Raw genomic sequence first — 19,532 nt, 5'->3', positions numbered from 1 at the left:
CTTTCAATAGAATGAATAAATTGTGATGTAATCATAAACGGATATTATACAGCAGTGAAAAGTGAATGACCTTCAGATACACATAATAACATGGGTAACTCACAGTTTTGAGCAAATGATTCTATTCATGTAATTTTAAACAACAGGTGAAGTTAATTATACTGTATAGGTACATAGGTGGTAAAACTTTAAGAAAAACAAGAAAATAATTGAACACTTACTGGTAAACAACAGAGAAAAGGGAAAAGTTACAATGAGAAGGATTCAGTAAGTGCTTCTGGGGCAAAAGTAATGTCCTGTTTCTTCACCTGGGTCATGAAGCTGTTCGTATATGTTCTGTGCACATTTCTTACGTGTGTTCTATTTCCATGGTTAGAAGTAATAATAATATAAAAGGAAAGACAAATAGGGAAAGAGATGGTGGGAGGTGGAGGGTGGGTCCCACCTCTACCCTTGCAGGGTTCTGGGAGGGGCGCACGTCCCCACTCCCGTGTGGACCTCACGCCCTCCTGCCGCCCCCACCCCCAACGTGGGTCTTACTCACGCATCTCCCAGGAAGAGGTTGGGCCAGACCTCGTTGATGTGGTTCAGCATGGGGGCCCGACGGACCAACAGCAAGCGCTGCAGCGAAGCCAACGTAGGCGGCTGGTAGGGGGACATCCGGACTGCCCCATGGATCTTGGGCCTCCGGAGGTCCTGCTTCTGCAGCGAATCCATCCTGGAACAGAGGGGACACGGCAGTCGCTGGAGGTAGGCTCCCCAAGGGTGGATCTAGCTGATGGGGAGGCCCATGGTGCAGTGCCCAGGTGCCACCAGGATGCTGCGGGAAGGGCCTCAGCTATTTCAGATGAGGTTGTTAACCAGTTCAGCTGAGGCTGAGGCCTAGAACCCTTCCCCAGGGAACAAGGGAATCAATCCCTTGTCGCCACTGTGGAGCTGGGCGGACCTCTCTCCTGCCCTCTCCTGAGGTTGCAGGTGTAGGAAGCTTTGGCCAAGGGGCGCTTGGAGTCCCTGGCTTGTGGCACCTAGTCAGTGCAGATCTCCTCCCTTAAGGCACTGGTCAGTAGGAACTTTGTAGGGATGGAAACCTCAGATGACTCTGGCTCTCGGAGGACACCCAGGAAGGTGCCCCCAACCTAGGCAGCTCACCTCAAGCCCCTCCCCTGCTACTCCCAGGCTGGCCCTCGGCTGCCCCCACCACACACACTTTCAGGGGCTTGGAGATCGGCATCATCTCCAGGGTGAGAGGCAGGGGTTGTGCAGTGATATTTGTTAGCATTTCCACACTGAATGCGCCAATGCCTCTCACACTCCTTGCTTGTGGCACGTCCCTATGTCACTCAAGAGGAAGCTGAATTTTTTTCAGAATTTTTTTATGTAATGGGTGCCAAAGCCATATGGCTGATGAGTAGCCAGGCTGGGGTTTCAGTCTACTTCGGAGCTCCTTCAGCTCCATCTCCAGGCCTTTCAGTTACCACCTCTGGGGACTCCAGTGTGCGGTCACCAACCCATCTGTTTCCTCAGGGGCGCCTGGCGCTGCTGAGCTACGCCTCTGCCTACAGGCTCGGGTGTTCCTCTTACCCCCATGACGCAGGCCAGCAGTGCTGTACGTCAGTCCTTCCCTGGGCAGGGTGGGTTGTATCAGGCGTCAGCTGGCCAAGGGAGTTCGAGACCCTGCAGAGCTGGGGTGTCAGCGGCACCAGAACATGGGGCCGGTGCCGTGTTGGGAAGGAGGGCCTATCTTGGCCAACTGTCCCTGATCCCTTCAGCCAGTAACTAGGGAAGGTGCATACTGGGAAGAACATCTTCTCCCGTTGGTGGGTGGTGCCAGGACCAGAAAGGGAAATGGGTACCCAGGAGGCCCCCGGCTTGGCCAAGCTCACCCAGCGGGTGGCCGGTGGGCAGGGCGGAAGTGAAGGCACAGATCTCCCCCTCATCCCCCACTGGACCTCTCAGGGCAGGCGGAGTGGCCTGCCACCTACCTAGGGCATGGTCTGGGGCCGGGAAGGGGGGAGTGGGTGCAAGGGCAGGACTCAGCTTGGTGAGCAGAACGGGGCTTGGGGCAAGTTCCGCCCAGAACACCAACGCTGTGAAGCGGCTAGAATTCCAGGTCCCCTTGGAGCCCGTGGGGGTGGGGCCTGTGGACTGAAGTGGGGGTCCTGCCAACCTCCCAGCCCTCTGCTCTGCCTGGCATCTCTTTGAGACTGAAGGCTCTTGGCCCCATGACTGCCCCCTCAACCCAAAGACGGGAGGCTACCTTAGTGGTGGGAAGAGGGAAGAGGAGAGCCGGACTCCCCTGGGACTCTACCATGACTCATTCCGTGGCCTCGAGCAAGTCTTGGCTCCTGTCTGGACCACAGTGTCTCTTGCCCATGCTAAAGATCCTGGCGTGGCCTGACTTTCAGGATTCTCTCGGTGGGGCTGACCCGAGGAGGCGAGAGGAGTGTCTGGGTGTGCAGTGACTACAGAGCAGAGGGTGTAGTGTGGTGGGGAGGGGGCTGTCCCCAGGCCCCAGGGGAGTCCAACAGCTGCCCTGGTCTGGAGCCACCCGGTGGGGCTGCAGCAGCCCCAGGCTGGATCAGATAGGCTCTGGGAAGGCTGCTGGCGCCGGGCTCAGGCCTCTCGCGCTTGGCATGGGGTAAGGCCGCCCTCCGGTGGCCAGTGGGTGCCTCGCAGCCCAGCGGTGCCTGGGAGCAGGCAGCCTGGCTGCCCCTGTAGGTTCCAGAGGGGCCAGGGATTGGGCCACAGCTCATGTCTCAGCCTCCGAGGGGACCCTGGGCCCAAGGCTGGAGAAAGGGGCTTTTCCCTGGACTTAGGGCTACTCCTGGTCAGGTCCCACCTAAGGCTCACTCCTGATGGTCACGGCATACCTGCCACCTGTCTGCCCTTTCCCACTGGGGCCCAGCCCACCTTGTCAGCCAGAGTCAGGCCCAGCCGCCCACCCAGGGACTCGTCCTTCGAGCCCCAGGTACACCCAAGGAAGGGGAGTCAGGAGCTACAGCAGTTCCCCGGCTTTGTGCTGCCCCCAGACCTGGGCTGTGGACGGCCCGGTACTTCCTTCCGCATGTCTTGGGCCACAGCCGCGTGAAGCATGGGCCCAGCGACCAGCAGTGACAGGGCTCGCCCAGCTCCTCTGTCACTCGCTCTAGCCCTCGTTCTGCTCCCTGGGCTCCCCCTGCCGCCTTCCTGCTTCTCCCGCTCAGCCGAGCAGCTGCCTCTGTGGGCAGCGGTTTTCCTGCTCCTGCTGCTGCTGCTCACAGGGCCACACGCTTGTTTTCTGACTTCGTCTGTACCTCTCCTCCCTATGTTGCTCTCCCTGTTTGCCGCTGTCTCCCACCCACCCCAGGAAGCTCATGCTCCTTCCAGAACACCGCCCTGCATACCCGCAGCCTCACGCCAAGGCACACGCTTTCTTGGGGTAGGGGCAGCTGTTTGCCACCCGCCTCCTCGGCGGCAGCTCCGGGAAATGTTCCCCTGGTCTCCCCTCCCGCCCACCCTCTCTGCCGCCTCCTCCTCCTCCGCCTCCTCCTGTGGCCAGGCCGGAGTGTGGTCACAGGGTGGGTGGGGCTGGAGCTCCCAGGGCAGGACACCTGAGGAGTTGGGGAAGCCTCCAGGAGGTGGCAGGCGGCTGCCCCTGGGGGGCTGCTGAGGCCCCTGTGCTCAGCATGCAGGCCTTGGGGAGGGCAGACCTGGGCAGAATTCTCGGATCTGGGACTTGCATCTGTGTGGTCGTCTTTGAGCCGGTTTCCTCGGCGGGGCGGCTGTGAGCATTCCATGAAATAGTAAGTGTAAAGCGCCTCCCACAGGATCGGCCTCACAGTAGATGTGCAATAAATGGTGCATCTTACTATTATTATCTTTGCTATAATTACTCTTACCCTTTCAGGCCTCAGCCACATCCTCGGTAGAGGGCAAACTTTCCCATGGGGCGGTGAGGTTCGGTCTCTAGTTCTCTGTGTTTCTTGATGCTTCTTTCTCTGTCTAGCAATAATTACTGTGTTCGCCACTTATTAAGGATGTACTATGTACCAGACAGAGCAAGGTGCTTACATTTTCTCACTGAATCCTCACAGTGCAGGTAATATTATCATTCTCATTTTACAGAGGAGGAAACAGGCTCAGAGAGGTTAAGCAACATGCCCCAGGTCACACAGCCAATAGGTATGGGAGCCAGGATTCAAGCCCAGGTCTTTCTGACTTGACTATGCTTTGTCTATGCCTCTATCTCTGACTCAGTTGGTGTCCCACCCAAACTAATACCTATCCCTGCCCAACACTCACATGCTGGCCCTCATTACCCAGCATGCTCGGGGACCCCCCTGAATTTGGGGCATTCACCCACCTGTGGACGTGTCCGGCCCAGGCTGTGATCTTCCCTGACAGGCAGTTTGTGCTGCCGGCTTCCAGCTGCTTGTCTCCGTACACTTGATGCTGTTTCTATTTTTTGATTTGAGTTTAATTATAAAGCATGCTGTCTGCTCCCCGCTTCCGGCCTCCCCCTGCCACTCCCTACTTGTCCTCTGGTCGCAGGGCATGGTCAGTTCCTGCCCCTCCAGGCCCAGGCCCCAGGCCCAGCCCTGCTGGGAGTCGAGGCAGGCTGGCCCGGGTGTGCCTGTGGTATGTGTGTACGTGTATGTCAATAGTGGGGCAGGGAGAGGGGAAATCAAATAAACCATTTTAGAAGGTCCCTTGGCCCTCAAGGGTAATGTGGAACAAAGGCAGAAAGTTCAAGCTGGAAGGATCTTCTGTGGAGGAAGAGACTAGCCCAAATCACACACAAACTGGCGGTATTGACAATATCCGAACCGAGGTCCAGGAGCTCTTAGTTGGGGACTGAGGATGACAGAACTGGCCTAAGATTAAGCTCTGGGAGACTCAGGCTGAGGGACACAGTCCAGGCCCACACACGGAGGAAGGTGGGAGTGGGGTGCAGTGGAGCTCCTTAGACAGCCCGGTCTGCAGTCAGAAGCTGCGTGTCCAGGAGACACTCCCGCCCTCTGCCAGGCTCCTCCCTGCCCCCAAAGGCAGGAATGTCCAGAGGGTATCTCTGGTCCAGGCCCCACTATCCCATGAGGCCAGCGAGATGGTCTTTAATGTCCCTCCCAAGGCTGTGCTCAGTTAAGGACCTTGGAATTGGACCTATTAAGAACCTTCCCTGTCATCCAGAGACCCTCCTCATACACCCCTACTTGATACTACTCCCCACTCACACTCCCAGATGATGAACACACACACACACCTATAGCCACACCCACGCCGGGGCTCTGAAGTCTGCGCTCCAGGGGGCTAGGGCTCAGCCCCTGCTGCTGCTCCCCAAGCCCTGGGAGAGTCAGGGGAGGCTGTTGCAGCCAGGGGCTGTCATGAACACTTAGAGTCCCCTTCCTTTCCTCCCCCCAACCCCCAGAATTGGGGTCCCTAGCCCAAGAGCCTCAGGGCTTGGCTGAGAGGGCAGCCTACTCCCACCTGTGGGGACCGAAGACAGTGGCTGACAGGGGGTGCAGACAACAGAATGAAGCAGACGGAGTAGCGGGCTCTTGGGTGGACCCCACGCTGGGCTCTTGTCATCTTCTGGGCATCTGCCTGGGCCAGAGCCTCCAGCAGCACCAGCAGGGCCAGTAGTAGGGTGGCAGAGTGGCAGAGCCCCATGGCAGGGGGTAAAGATGGGCTCTGGGAGAGAGATGAGCTCTGTGTTATAGGCAGGTAAACTAAGGCCCAGACTGGGACTGGCTGGGCCTTACTGGGGCAGGGACAAGAGCTATCACCTAAACCTGCTTCTGCCTTGAGCCCTGTGTGTAAGGTCAAGTGGGTACAGGTGCTGAGAGAGATGAGGAGGTAGGTTTGGCATCCATGTCTTATGGACAGACATGACCTCTCCCCATAGCCCCCTCATCCTTCAGAGTCTGCAGCCCCAGAGCTGCCATGTATGGCCTCCCGGGCTGCACACTGCACAACTCCAGTTGCATAGACAATCTGTTAGAGGACACCCCCATGAATTGTGCAATGCTGCAGCCCTGCCCAACCAACTCCCCCAAAGTCAGCTGCCTGGTGAGAAAGATGCTGAGGCCAGATGTCAGGGTGCCTAAGGTCCCAGGCTGAGGAAGTGGGGTGATTGAGCATGATCAGAGATCTGCTGCTCTGCCAAGTTCCTGGATCCTGTCTAGAGGAGAGAGCGCAGGCAGGGAACATGCCATTCCATGGGAAACATGTCCCCCTTCCAGACCCCAGACCCACAGAGCTCTATGCAACAGTTTCCCACCCAGCTTGGCCCCTGGCCTAATCCAACCCCAGCTATAACCCTAAGTTCCTCCCATCACACCCCCAAACTCTAAACCTAGGCCCCATCCTTCCCTAATCCTCCTCCCAAGATGCTCATCCTCCAGCCAGCATGTGGGAAGGGGTTGATGTTGCCAAAGTGCCTCCCTTCTGGTTGGGCTGGCTATGCCTTCGGAGACACAAACAGCTCTGTGGGTGGGAGACGGGGAGAGAGGCCCTGCCCTCGGGGCTTGTGGAGCAGGAGGAGAAAGCTGCCAATCTGGCAGCTTCAGGGGAGCCTTGGCTGGTCGCTTACCCCACGCCAGTGGGTGGTGGGGCACAGGCAAAGACAGGGCTGAAGAGAGAGAGAGGGGAGAAGCAGTATGGGAAGCAGGAGCTGCGGGCAGGCCCTGGGGAGTGGGGAGCAGCCCTGGAGGCCTGGCTCCCAGCTGATGGCCCCCAGAAACACAGGAATGTGGGGGAGGCAGGCTTCGGGGACCAGACACAGACAGACCCAGCCTGGGCGTGGGGGAAGAAGGGTGGTGGGCACTCTGCAGCTCCCCGACAGTCCTGACGCACCCACAGCCACCCCGCTCTCGGAAGAGACACCCCCGCCTCCTCCCAACTGTGCTGGAGGAAATTTCACAGAGGGCTGACGCGCAAGATTTGGAGCAGTATCTTGGTGACCATTTGTGGGCTGGGAGCCTGAGAGCAGTGCTGCTGCCGGGGGAGCCCAGCTCCATCCACTGGGCAGTTGGGGACCCTGGAGCCCCCAGGAGGAGGGAGGCGGCTTGGGGAGAGGAGGTATTGGGGATCCGTTCCCCTTGCGCAAGGTGAGGACTGCCTGCTGTTGCTCCAGCTGCCCTGAGCACAGAATAAGGGGGCGGGGGCCGACGGCAGCAGGAAGGAGTCTAGATGGACTTCAGGAAGAGCTTCATGTCCTAAAGGAGTCCCCAGATGGAGGGAAGGAGGGAGGGTCCTTCTGTAGATCTCTGAGACCAGAGGGGTGATGGGGTGGGAGTGGAGTGCTGGCCCCGAGGCCAGGAACTGAACGGCACCACCCAGGGGCTCCCTGGTAGCTGGGGTGAGGAAGGCACGGCTGGGGGCAGGCGCACGTTTGGGAACCTGTTCTTCCCGTGGTGGGGATGGTGAGGTGGGGCTGGGGTAAGAATCAGCCAAGCCTGGAACATTTTCTCTGTGGAGCTGCAGCTGGGGTCCAGACCTGTGGGGAAGGTGATGTGGCAGTGTGGATGGTCCAGGCTGGCTGCATGGCTGCCTCGGTGGGACTCGGGAGGCCCCCACAGGCTTTCGGCTGAGGCAGGGCAGGTGGGCCCCGGGACCAGGAAGGAAGGCCTCACTTCTCCCATATTATGCCTTCCACTCCCTCCCTTCCTGGGGGCTCCGAAGAATTGGGGGAGGCTGGGGAGATGGGGGCGGGGTCCTACAGGAGGATTGCCTAGGCCGGGCCCTGGTGAGACATTGGGTGGGTAAGGGGAGCCCAGCAGCTTGGAAGCGGGCCTGGCCCACTCCCACCCTCACTTCCAGCCATACACAGCCCGGCCAACCAAGCCCTGAACAGCCCCATCCCATGTCCCCAGCCCAGCCCCCCCTGGCCTCCCCCTCTATGCTCCCTGCCCAGGCCCTCACCTGACATCTCACTGCCAATCACCCCCAGCTTCGCCCCCTTGTGCCCTCATGTCCTGCCCAGCCCTCACCTGGCCCCTCAGCTCCGGCCTGCGCCCCGCAGTTGCTGGTCCAGCTGGCAGAGCTGGCGGAGGAAGCCTCGGTTGGGGAAGACCCATCGGTGCTGCCTCACGGTGATCACCGCCTGCCGCAGGGACAGCTGATGGCGCAGCATGAGGTAGGCCAGCACCAGTGTGGCGGAGCGGCTCACGCCCACCACACAATGCACCAGGACCTTGGCTGAGGAAGACATCCTTGTGAAGAACCCTTTCAGACCCGCCAGCCCACCCAGGGGCTGGGGTGGGGACCCAAGTTCCTGGCCCTGCCTTGGTCTCACTCTGTGACCCTGGGCAAGTCGTTCAGCCTTTGTGGGCCTCAGTTTCCTGATCTGTGAAAATGGGCAGACCAACACCTGTTCTGCCTACCCTCGGGATGGAGTTCACATTCCTTAACATGGCTTACAAGACCCTTCAAGAGCTGGCCCTTGCTGACCCTGTAGCTTCACCTCAGACCGTCCCTCCCCAACCCTCAGCTCTAGGAACACGGGGTAACTTGCAGTCCCTTGAAGGTGTCATAGTCTCTGACCTCCAGCCTTGCCACATGCTATTCCAACTACCTGCAACACGTTTCCCCCGGGATCGGGCTGACTAACTTCTGCTACTCATCAGGTTTCGGCTGAGACATGGCTTCTTGCATGGGTTTTCCTGACCACTCAAGGTATTGCTTGAATCACAGAGCGGCTCATCATTTTGCATATGACCCAGTGAACACTGTTGCAGAGGGAAGTCCTCCCCCACCCCGATCCTCTGGCTTGAGCACCCCTGCCTTGTGCTCCCATAGCTCTTCACGCCCGCCCACTCCTATGAGCAACCCTCGTGATACTTCACAATTCAACTGTCCTTCCACCACTTCCAAGAGGGCAGAGATCCTGCCTTCTTTAAGTCAGTGCTTGGCACATAGCAGATCCTCAGTAAATAGCTGGTGAAATAATGGATGAAGAACAAAAGAATATCAAAGTGCTTTAGACACTGAAAAGTCATGTCGGCTGTAGTCTTGTCATTCCCATTGCATAGATGAGGAAACTAAAGTCTAGAGAGGGACACTGGCTTGCCCAGGGTCACACAGCAAAGGGCACAGCTTTCTCCCAGGATAAACACAAAGCAGGGGCTCCTTTGCTGTACTCTGAGTATCTGAAGATTTTTTTTTTCCAGTTGAAAGTACTTTGGGCCAGACATCTAGGTACCAAATGGTGGCTTCCCAAGGCTGAGTGTTGCAGATAAAGAACTGTGTTGCTGTTTGGGAGACCTGGCTTCTAGCGCCAGGGTTGCCCCAACCTCCTGGCATGACCTTGCATTCCAGGCCTCAGTTTGGGCTTAGATAAAATGCTGGAACATTGAGCAGAGGATTTTTAAAAAACCAGGGATGGGAGGGGAAATTGGGCATCCTCCCCACGAATGAGCAGAGTGGGATACAAGCTGAGACCCCAAGTCCTACCCCCAGGTGTGCTGAGGGCACAGTGGATGAAGTCGGCTGCGGAGGAGAAGTAGGCACTGATGTCGAAATCAGGGAGGTCGTGGGCTGGCACTCCCAGGTAGCTCACGCTGCTGCCATAGAAGTCAGGGCCGCCCTGACAGTAGAGGCCCCCGTGGGCAGCGTTCAGCACGTGGGTGATGCCCAGCTTCCAAAGCTCAAAGCGGTTATTTGCCGTGGCCCTGGGGAGAGCAGGAAGTGGGCTAGATGCTGGCTGAGGCATGAGGTCCGGGAAGGAGGCTTTGCCTGCTTCAGAGGCACTGAGCCTTTGGGGTCCAAAGGGAGCCAGAATCCAGCAAGTTCCAGCTGGGGTCTGCAGCCCCCAGCCCGCCCCCAGAGCTTTCTGGTGGGGGAACTGGTGTTGCAGGGGTCTACCTTTGCTTCCTCAGGCGATCTGCCCCTGCCTTGGCCAGGACAGGAAGGAAGGGATTGCTTCAACCCTCGGAAGCAATCCTTTCAGGCTGCCCCTCCCTTCTTGCCCTATGTCCTCCCACGCACATCCGGACTGTCCTGGCCACCACCTCATACCTGCTTCTAATCTGCAAATGTGTAAAGGTGACACCTTCCCTGATTCACCTTCAGTCAGGCTTTTCCACCCACTTTGTGTCCAGAGGAGGGAGACTGAGACCAGAAAGGGGCTCTCTGTCTACCCTACCTCCTGCCTCAAATACTATTCCCCAGGCCTCTGTCCCTTACGGTCGTCAGTTGTCCTGGATGTGCCAAAAGATTCCAGGAACCTCTGGGAAGCTCCCGTCTTTCAGGCAGGCAAAAATCCCTGCTCCCCCTGGTGGCCACGCCTGGTCACTGCACCGACCCCGCCACCCTGGGGTCCTGGAGAAAGTCCCTGGCCTGGGGTGCTCAGGGCAGGATTATGTCTCCTTGTTCCCACCCACTCCCGTGTCTGGTAAAGAGTAAAGAGCTCGGGAACTCCTTGCCCCCACCCCCACACCCCTCTGCCCCCACTCACGCATCTCCTATGAAGAGGTTGGGCCAGACTTCATCCACGCGGCTAGAGGAGGCCTTCCCCTCCCTGAGGAGCTCCTCCAGCTCCGGGATGCTGGGGCAGGGCGTGGCTTCGGCATCTCCCCCAAGCTCTGGGAGCGAGGCCTCAGCCATGGGCCAGCCCGCCCACCCCTCTGCCTCTGCGGTCACTCCTCTCTGTTTCTCCAGTGTCATTTCTTCTTCCCAGAGATTGACAGGGACAGGTGGGACAGGAGCAAGTGACTCAGCAAATCACATGGGCCTCCAGAAAGGATAGGATGTTTTCCTCCCCAAGCCATCCCCACCCCCAAACTCCCTGAGAACTTGGAATCTCTCTCGACTCAGTTTCTTCATTGGTAAAGTAAGGACAATCACACCTAACTCAGAGAATTGTTGTGAGAATTAAATGAAACAAAGATGTGCTGTGTCTAGCACATAGTAGGTGTTTAGGAACATTTATTGAAAAAAAATTTTTTTTTTTGAGACTGGGTCTCACTCTCCTGCCTAGGCTGGAGTGGAGGGGTGAAATCATAGCTCACTGCAACCTCAAACTCCTGGCCTCAAGCAGTCCTCTGCCTTGGCCTCCCCAAGGGCTAGGATTATAGGTATGAGCCACAGTGCCTGGCCAATTGGTTGAATTAATAGGTTTAGAGCCCAACATAAGGCTATTTGGTTCTGAAGACTGAGTTAAAGTAGAGATTCAGGGTGGAGAAGAGGTACCTGGCTCCACGGATGAATTACAGAAAAAATTTTATAGGTCTGGGTGGGCCACAAACTGGGTAGGAGCCAGATGTCTATGGATGAGTCTCTGGACCATGGAGGTCAGGGAAATGTGGAGAGGAGACACGGAGGACCTCACTTAAAGGGTGCCCACAAGGTTCATGGGGGAAGCTTTGAACAATGGTCCTGAAATGAAGATGGCTGACTTCTCAGAAGACTGAAGGAGGGCTTGTATGTCAAAGGGGGAAAAGGGAGGTGAGCGTTGCCCTACACTTTGAGAGCCAAAGGGCCTAAGTGTCATCCGAAACATTTTGAGGGCGGGAGGGAGATTTCTCTGCCTACAAGGGCTTTTGGCCCCAGAATAGAAACTGAGAAAGGTCAACCTGTCCTTCTGCCAGAGCTGGTCATCAGCAAAAGAGATGAAATGTCTTGCCTTCTCTCAAGTGACTTCGCAGAGGTCCTGATAGGTCTGGGAAGGGTATGAGCTGCAGTGGGAAGGTTCCCAGCTGCCCTTGGCTTTGAGTCCAGCTTGAGGGGAAAGGCCATACCTGGGCATCCTATGAAACAGTCTGCACTCACGTCCACCCCAGAACCTGCTCCCACCCCATTTGGAACCACTGAAGTTGGCCCTGCATTGTATGGGGAAGCAAGGCCAAGGAGAGGCTAGAGCCCAGGTTGCGGCTGCCTTTGGACTTGGTTTATGCCAATGCTAGGCCTGGGTTGGAGGGGGCCCTCCCCCAGGGCGGGGCAGCATAATGCAGTGAGAAGAACATAGGTTCTGATGTTAGACAACTTTGGGTTGGAATACCAGCTTGGGTGCATATTAAAGTGATATGTCATGCGATATGTTTCTTGGTCTGTGTTGTATGATCTACCTTGTAGAGTTTGCACAAGGATTAGATGAGATATTTATGTGGCATTTGGCATAGACACTGTCACAAAGCAATGGGGCAGTGAATGATAACGATCATTGGGGGTTGGCTTTTGGAGGAGAGCTGTCCCCCTCAGGAGCAATTAGGATAACCCCCTCCAAGGCCCAACCCTATTTACTAATCCTATAGGCCCCGCCCCATCTCCCCTCTCTCGGTTCCTTTCTCCCATCCTAGTCTCCAGCCCGACGCATGCGCTCTCGGGGTCCCCTGCTGCTGTTTCCTTTCTCGGTTCTCCTCTCGCGCCCATCTGGAGCCGCGCGTCTCTTCCGGTTTTGGCCCCGCCCCTCCGTCGGTGGAGCTCCTCCTCCCGCCGGTAGGGCCCCGCCTCCTAAAGCAGTTCCGGTTCGGCCGGGAGCCGCTGCCGGCGCGGCGGTGACGGGGGCTGGGGCGATGCCTGCGCGCAGCCGCCACCGCCCCCGCCCCGATCCCGGCTCCCCGCCCCGGGCTCCGCCCCCGCCGCTCGAGGCGCTTCACTCCGGCGAGGCCCGGAGGACCCCGGACTCCGACGGCGGCTCGGACGCCGACTCGGAGGTGGGTCCCGGGAGCCCGACTCCGACCGCGGAGGTGAGGGGAGCTGAGGCTGAGGAGAGGGGAGTTTGGGGGGCGCCTGCAGCCAAGGGTGAGTGGGGAGTCTGGGATGGAGCTGGGGGCTGCCGAGGGACAGGGACCCGGAGGGCCACGGGGAGACGGTTGGGGGAGATGGAGAGTCGGCGCTAGAATGGAATCTGAAGGAAATGGAGGTTGTTGAGCCGAGGGCCTGAGAGGGTGCCGATGGCCAGTGGCTGAGGGTAAGTAGAGGCCGAGGGGCGAGAGGGAGTGGAAGACTTTAAGAGGCAAGAGCTTGGAGGCTTTTGAAAGCAGCGTAGGGTCGGAAGAAGGTCGACGGGGTCCTGCGGGAATGTGGCCCCGGAGGAAGAGATGCTCTGGGCTGTGGCAGTGGGGCTTAGGGGTCAGAGGAGCAGACCCGGGGCCGGTGTTACCCCAGGCGAGGGAGAGGGCACTGGGGTGGGGCTGGTGGTAATGGAGGGCAGGATTTAGGTTTGACTGGAAGAGGGAGGGCTATTGGATGGGAAGTCGTCTGGCCTCAAGTGTTGAGGGAGGCATCGAAAAAGAGAAATGTCGTCAAGAAAGAAAAGAAGCCCTTAGGGATCTAATTTAAGGCTTTGGCATCTTTACAGGTGCCTTTCAAAGCATCAGACATCACTAGGGCAATGTATTTGGATTGTGGGACTTATATTTGTGCACAGTGATGGATCCTTTTAAGAATCTGCGGTGTTAATTACTGATTTGCCTAAAGGACTGGGGGAAGTGGTGGAGAGGAAGTGATGTTTGAAAAATGTAGTGAAAGAGGTGATTTTGAACATAAAGATATCATTAGGGTTTCTTCTAACATTAATAGTGTACCTTTTTTTGTATTTCTTTCTTAAATGTTTAAATACTAGGCAAGTTTAGATCCTGAAAAAGATTTAATGCATTACCTTTACATTTAAAAAATTAACTTGAAACAAGAATTTGGACACTAGGATTTTACAGATACTCATTATGAACTGGTTCTATTTCACAGCTTGAGTTGAATATATTTGCCACAGGGTAAAAATATGGTCTATGCAAATGTCTGGGTTAAGGGGGACACATAACACTAGAAGTAAAATCACCACAGTTCAGGCACCTACCAGATCTTCCTCTCACTGGTAACTCCAAGGTTGGAATTATCTCTTAAAAATTTGAGGTGTACTGATGGATTTGCAGAACCAATGTGCAAATACTATTTTGCAGATATTATTCACATAATATTTTTAATAGAGTGGTCTAGAAAAGTAAGGATAGAGGGTGCTTGTAGTTGACAGCCAGTGGAACTGGAACAAGTGGGTACACAGATGCTTTTTATAGAAGATGTAGTACCAAAACATAATTGTGTCAGAAAAATAATGATTGCAATATTTATATTCACTTAGGTAGAAATAATTTTGTGATTATTAAATTATAACAAGCCTCCAAGAAGTCCTTGTTGACTTTAGCCACGTCTCATTTTACTTTTTATCTGATTATAGGCTTGTGACATTGTTGGCCATTTCCAAACTTTTAATCAAGTATTTTCTACTCTATATGGGTATCTACTGTTTAATCTTCATGAGATGATAATTTACTGATTGGCAACAAGCTTTTAAATTAGTTAATGAGTATAGGCGATATGACATACCTTCAAATGCTCTGTGAAGTAATAATTCCTTCTTCAAAGGAGAGGTGAATTTTTAGCTTTGCTTTTAGCTGAGGTTGTCAAAAAATTAATTTCCTTTTCTTTAACTTAATAAAAAATGATCTTTAGTTGAAGAAGTTTACATAGTATTCCTGTTTATGTTTCTGTTTACCCTCACCAGAGTGAGATCCTCTAGAGACCTTGTCTTCATACATATATCTGAATAAAAGTCTTGTCATGTAAAAATTTGCCGAACTGAAAAAAGAAAACTCTCTATTAAGATTATGTCTTAGTGTTACTGCAAAATTAAGAGAGAAACTCTTAGATGGGATTGTACTATTAATATATTAGCATGCCTAATGGTTATTTTATTTTTGTTTCCTTTTGTCTGTTCTCATAGCCACTTAGTTGTAAAGAAAATTAGTTTTGTGGTAGAGCATTTTCTCTAAGACAGAAGAAGCCATCTTGGCTACAATGGCAGAACATGCAGACAAATCAGTTTTGATTTCAATAGCACACTCCCCATTCTGCAACTTATTCACATTGTACAACTGCTTGTAAACATATTTAGATTGTTAATCACTAGATCCTCAATACTTCTTCAAAAGTTTGCCATAATTGATTGAGACATTTTCATGGCTTTTCTGAGAATTGAAATTTCAGCACTTTTTTTGAGAAACAGTTAAATCACATATGTTCTAATGAATATTATTATTTTATTTTGTCATATAAGAATGCCATATTAACTAGCTATTCGTTTGAGATGTTTACTTTCAGGTCTGATGTAGTATATGGTGTTGGTAGTGGGTGTACCTAGCATGGCCATTAGCATATGGTTGGAAATCTTTCCTGTCTTCAAATTGTACCCCCCTCATTTTTCATATGATGGTATATTGTTAGTGAATGTTGAACTGATTTTTTTAAACTTAAAGCTTCTGTAACTTTGATTCTTTTTGGACATCAAACTGACTTAGATATGAATGCAATTCTGTATTCTGCTAAATTACCTATGAATCTCTTGAAAGATTGTGATATTTGATGGAAAAATACAGTATGAGCTAATTGTAATTCTTTTAATGGATTTAGGTTATAGAGGAGGACTACACCATTTCATTCCCAAATTAAATGTTTTACTTTTTGCAGAGATGGGGGGACCCTAGATTGTTTTCACTTTCTTTCTTGTGTTTATATTTGTTTACAAATAAGGTGTTTGTTATTTTCAAAATGCTGTATCTTTAATTTTTGTTTGCATTTTGTTTGGAACTGCTGGGACCTGATTCTTTTTCTTGTTTTTCTTTCTCTAAGGGTATGATATAACACATGGTTGGATAATAGTAGAGCAAGAACAAAAAACGCTATTTGACTACAGATATCATTGTGACAGTGATTCTTACTTTATGTCTTGCGGTTCTCTTGGCCTTGAGAAATCAAGAAGTTAACTAAAAACAGAAGAGTATGGATCAGGCACAATTGGAGAACAAATCAGTGTTCACATGCTGCCACTGTTGCTCCCTGGTAGTTTGCTATCTGAATGCTTGGATATGGATTTGTAATAGATCTGTGGTGTGAATATTCCTGTACTCCTCCTCCCATATGCACAGCACCATCATCACCAGATATTAAGCCTAGCCTAGCTGAGTTTAGTGACTTTATACTTCCCTATTGAAATGCTATTACTTCACTATACACTGGATCTTCCCAGTAAAATAATCACTTCAATACAGAATGTAGCATAATGTGTCTGTTAACTAAAAAAAAACTTGGTTATAATAGTTTTACCACAATGTTTCACCATAAAACAGTGTTTATCATATGCACTCAAAACAGTGTTATTATGGCAGCAGTGCACTATATTTGTATTTGTCTTAAGTTTTTTTTTTTTTCTTTTTTGAGACAGAGTCTCGCTCTGTTGCCCTGGCTAGAGTGAGTGCCATGGCGTCAGCCTAGCTCACAGCAACACAAGGGCTTAAGCGATCCTTCTGCCTCAGCCTCCCAACTAGCTGGGACTACAGGCATGTGCCACCATGCCTGGCTAATTTTTTCTATATATATATTTTTAGTTGTCCAGATCATTTCTTTCTATTTTTTGGTGGAGACGGGGTCTCGCTCTTGCTCAGGCTGGTCTCGAACTCCTGACCTTGAGCGATCCACCTGCCTCGGCCTCCCAGAGTGCTAGGATTACAGGCGTGAGCCACTGTGCCCGGCCTGTCTTAAGTTTTAATTGTGGTTTCGTTAAGCTTATGAGTTGTGGCAGAGGACAAGAGAGGTGGCAACATAAGTATCCATTATCTTGATACTTTTCTTTTGAAATTATTGACAGATAAATTCTAGTAGGAGGTGAGATTCTGCCATGGATTCTGCTAATTTAGGGTCTTCCTATAGGTAAACTATGTCACTAAATTATTGGAAATACCTGCAAATTGGTTTTAGTTTAGAACTTTGAAACTAAATTAAATTGATATCAGTTCCATCAATATAATATTGGCATGAAAGCCAGAGATTGCCAAAACCATACATGAAAATTTGGGCCCAAATCCAATACATTTTAACAGTATGTAATGGAGTTTGAAATTTGAGCCAGTTTTTCATTTTCCATTATGTTGATTGGATTTTGGAATATAGCATATTTAAAATAAAGATTTTTACCAATCAATATGTTAAACTGCTAGCTTTATTAGAATAAGAATTAGAATTTTAGGTATTTGGCTTCTTTACTGGTGTGCTCTGGCATGTAGCCAGGTCAGGAACCCTTCGTCAAAGTACCACTAAATTTTGATCATCGTATAAAAACTTTTGCTATAACTGAGGATATAAAATGGACAGTGATATCTGTCAGGTTCTTATTCATTGAGCTGAGACAGTTCTGGATGTGGCACAGAATTAGGTGCGTCCTGATAGTGGAAGTCTTAGTTTAAAGGCAAGCTGGAGCCACAAAAAGTTTGTGTCCTTTGGTATACATGACAACTTTATTTGACTAGCGTATAAGAGTGCATGGTCAGGGCAGCAAAAAATGTCCCAGAACTGAAGTGCAGCCAAGAGAATGATGATGTAACTGAGGAGGCAATTTAATTTTTTTAAATGTGCTGCCCTAAATTCTGCTGCTCAGAAGTGGGACATAAAACAGTAGAAAATCACAACTAAAGAGTTTCAAAATGGTAGGAATTGGTTCAGGATCTTTGAAACTTTTATAATTGTAACAGATTTCATAGCTGTTTTGGAAACAGTGCCCTGTGCTTACTAACAAAAAGTAAACTGTCTTTTGAAAAATATAAAGAGAAAAGAATGTTTTCTTGTTTGCTCACTGAAAGAAAATGTTTTCATTTAGGATTAAAAATTTTTAAATGGGATGAAAAAAAGCTGGATAGTCCCAAATAGCATAAACTGCAGTGTTATTTATCACAAAGTTTGACCATAAATGCCTAAAGTAAACCTTGTCCTTTTCCATTGCAGTTTTGGCTTTGTGCTTTCATAAGAATTATTTTTATGTTTTGGTTTGTGGCTCTAACTGGTGTAATTTGTATCTATTATGTGCATATTAGATAAGCTTTATTAGGTAAAATTGGATTTAGCCTTATTTTAGCTTGAGTGCAACTGTAATGTATAATTGGCCTAAGGAAAATGTATGAACACTAATTTTATGTAATTTTTTAAATCTCTTCCTCATTTTATGCCTTGGGGTATGATTTTTTTTTTTAAAGATTTTATACATCACTTGGAAACCATAACTTTAAAAAAATTTTGCTGTATAACAATCAGTAATAACTTCCAAAAATATCACTTTGTATTTATGAATCAAGTTTCATCAGTTGTGAATTCTGTGAACTAAAATAAAATTTTAAGGCTCACCCCCCACTGGCTGACTAAATGGATCCCCTCATGGCCAAAGGAATATCCTAAAACTAAATTGCCTACCAGGAGGAAGGAGGTCAGACGTGCCTTATCATGCCCCCCTCCCTTCTTGGGGACATCCTTTATAACCCATTAACAGGCCTAAGGGTATGCAAGACAAACCTGCAGGTCCTCAATTTACATAACAAATCTATGTCAGATGGCTTATCTCTGATAAACAGCTCCTTATGTTGAAACATTCCAAGCCTTTAGGCAAAGCTTCATGTCTTCAACCAATTACAAGCCAAAGAATCTTTAAACCCACCTACAACCTGTAACCCCCGCCCCACCTCTGCTTCTGCTTCGAGATGGCCCACCTTTTCGGGCCAAACCAATGTATGCCTCCCATGTATTGATTTATGACTCTACCTGTAACCCCTGTCTCCCTGAAATGTATAAAACCAAACTGTAACCCAACCACTCAGAGTCCACTGGTCAAGACCTCTTGGGGGTGGCTCCAGGTCACACACTGTATGATCCATTTATGTAACATTCTCAAATTGACAAAATTATACCAATGGAAAACAGAGAGATCGTACAGAGAGAGTCTATGTACCCTTCACTCGGTTTCCTGCAATAGTTACACCTTACATAATTATAGTACAGTATCGAAATCAGGAAATTGACATTGGTTCAACGTATATGTACAGATCTGTGTCATGTTATCATGCATGGGTTCATGTAACCATTGTCCTAATCAGGATATAGAACTATTCTATTGCTACAAAGATCTCCCTGTGTGACCGCTTTATACTTTCCCCCAACTCCTGACGCACACCTTCTCTAACCCCCAGCAACCACTATTCTGTTTTCCGTTGGTATAATTTTGTCAATTTGAGAATGTTACATAAATGGATCATATAGTGTGTGACCTTTTGAGATTGGCTTTTTTTTCACTTATCAGAATGCCCTTGAGACCCATCCAAGTTATTGTGTTTATCAGTAGTTTATTCATTTTTGTTGCTGAGTAGTATCCCTTGGTATGTGTATACCACAGTTAAATTATTCACATATTGTAGGATTTTTTTTTTTTTTACATGTTTTGGCTATTACAAGTAATGCTGCTATGAACATTTGTGTGTAGGTTTTTGTGTAGATATAAGTTCATTTCTCAGAATTGCAATTGCTGGGTTGTATGATAAGTGTATGTTTAGTTTTTTAAGAAACTGCTAAACCGTTTTCCAGCATGGCTGTACAATTTTACATTCCCACCCACAGTGTATGAGAGATCCAGTTTCTCTGAATCCTTGACAGCATTTCATATTGTCACAATTTATTTTTGCTGTTCTAGTAGGTGTATATTTGCATTTCCTTAGTGGCTAGTGATGTTGAGCATCTTTTCACGTGCT

The 19,532-nt window shown here is 50.7% G+C and overlaps 2 protein-coding genes across 9 annotated transcripts in view; one reads left to right on the top strand and one right to left on the bottom strand.

Annotated features, from left to right (window-relative positions):
• The window catches only part of DUSP13 (dual specificity phosphatase 13), a 13,561-nt gene extending 2,919 nt beyond the window's left edge, over positions 1-10,642 (bottom strand). The window contains exons 1-6 of one of the 8 annotated variants that reach the window (XM_012663230.1): positions 10,433-10,619; positions 9,430-9,647; positions 7,968-8,170; positions 5,464-5,667; positions 4,343-4,437; positions 545-718 (exon numbers count right to left, since the gene is read on the bottom strand). In XM_012663230.1, coding sequence (XP_012518684.1) covers positions 545-718; positions 4,343-4,437; positions 5,464-5,667; positions 7,968-8,170; positions 9,430-9,647; positions 10,433-10,581 — 1,043 coding nt within the window. In that variant the 5' untranslated portion in view covers positions 10,582-10,619. Of the gene's footprint in view, positions 1-544; positions 719-1,982; positions 2,036-4,342; positions 4,438-5,463; positions 5,668-7,967; positions 8,176-9,429; positions 9,715-10,412 lie in introns of those variants that run through there. The other 7 variants (XM_012663231.1, XM_012663235.1, XM_012663234.1 and 4 more) reach the window with 7 other exon arrangements.
• A 2,006-nt stretch (positions 10,643-12,648) lies between these two features.
• Positions 12,649-19,532, top strand: part of SAMD8 (sterile alpha motif domain containing 8) — a 45,839-nt gene continuing 38,955 nt past the window's right edge. The window contains exon 1 of the mRNA XM_012663240.1: positions 12,649-12,717. The gene's annotated coding sequence lies outside the window, so the exon portion shown is untranslated. The remainder of the gene's footprint in view (positions 12,718-19,532) is intronic.

Source organism: Propithecus coquereli, unplaced genomic scaffold (genome assembly GCF_000956105.1).
Source record: "Propithecus coquereli isolate 6110/MARCELLA unplaced genomic scaffold, Pcoq_1.0 Scaffold80, whole genome shotgun sequence".
Taxonomy (NCBI): Eukaryota; Metazoa; Chordata; class Mammalia; order Primates; family Indriidae; genus Propithecus; species Propithecus coquereli.
The sequence above is the reverse complement of the archived record's forward strand: the minus strand, read 5'-3'. Positions and strand labels throughout refer to the sequence as shown.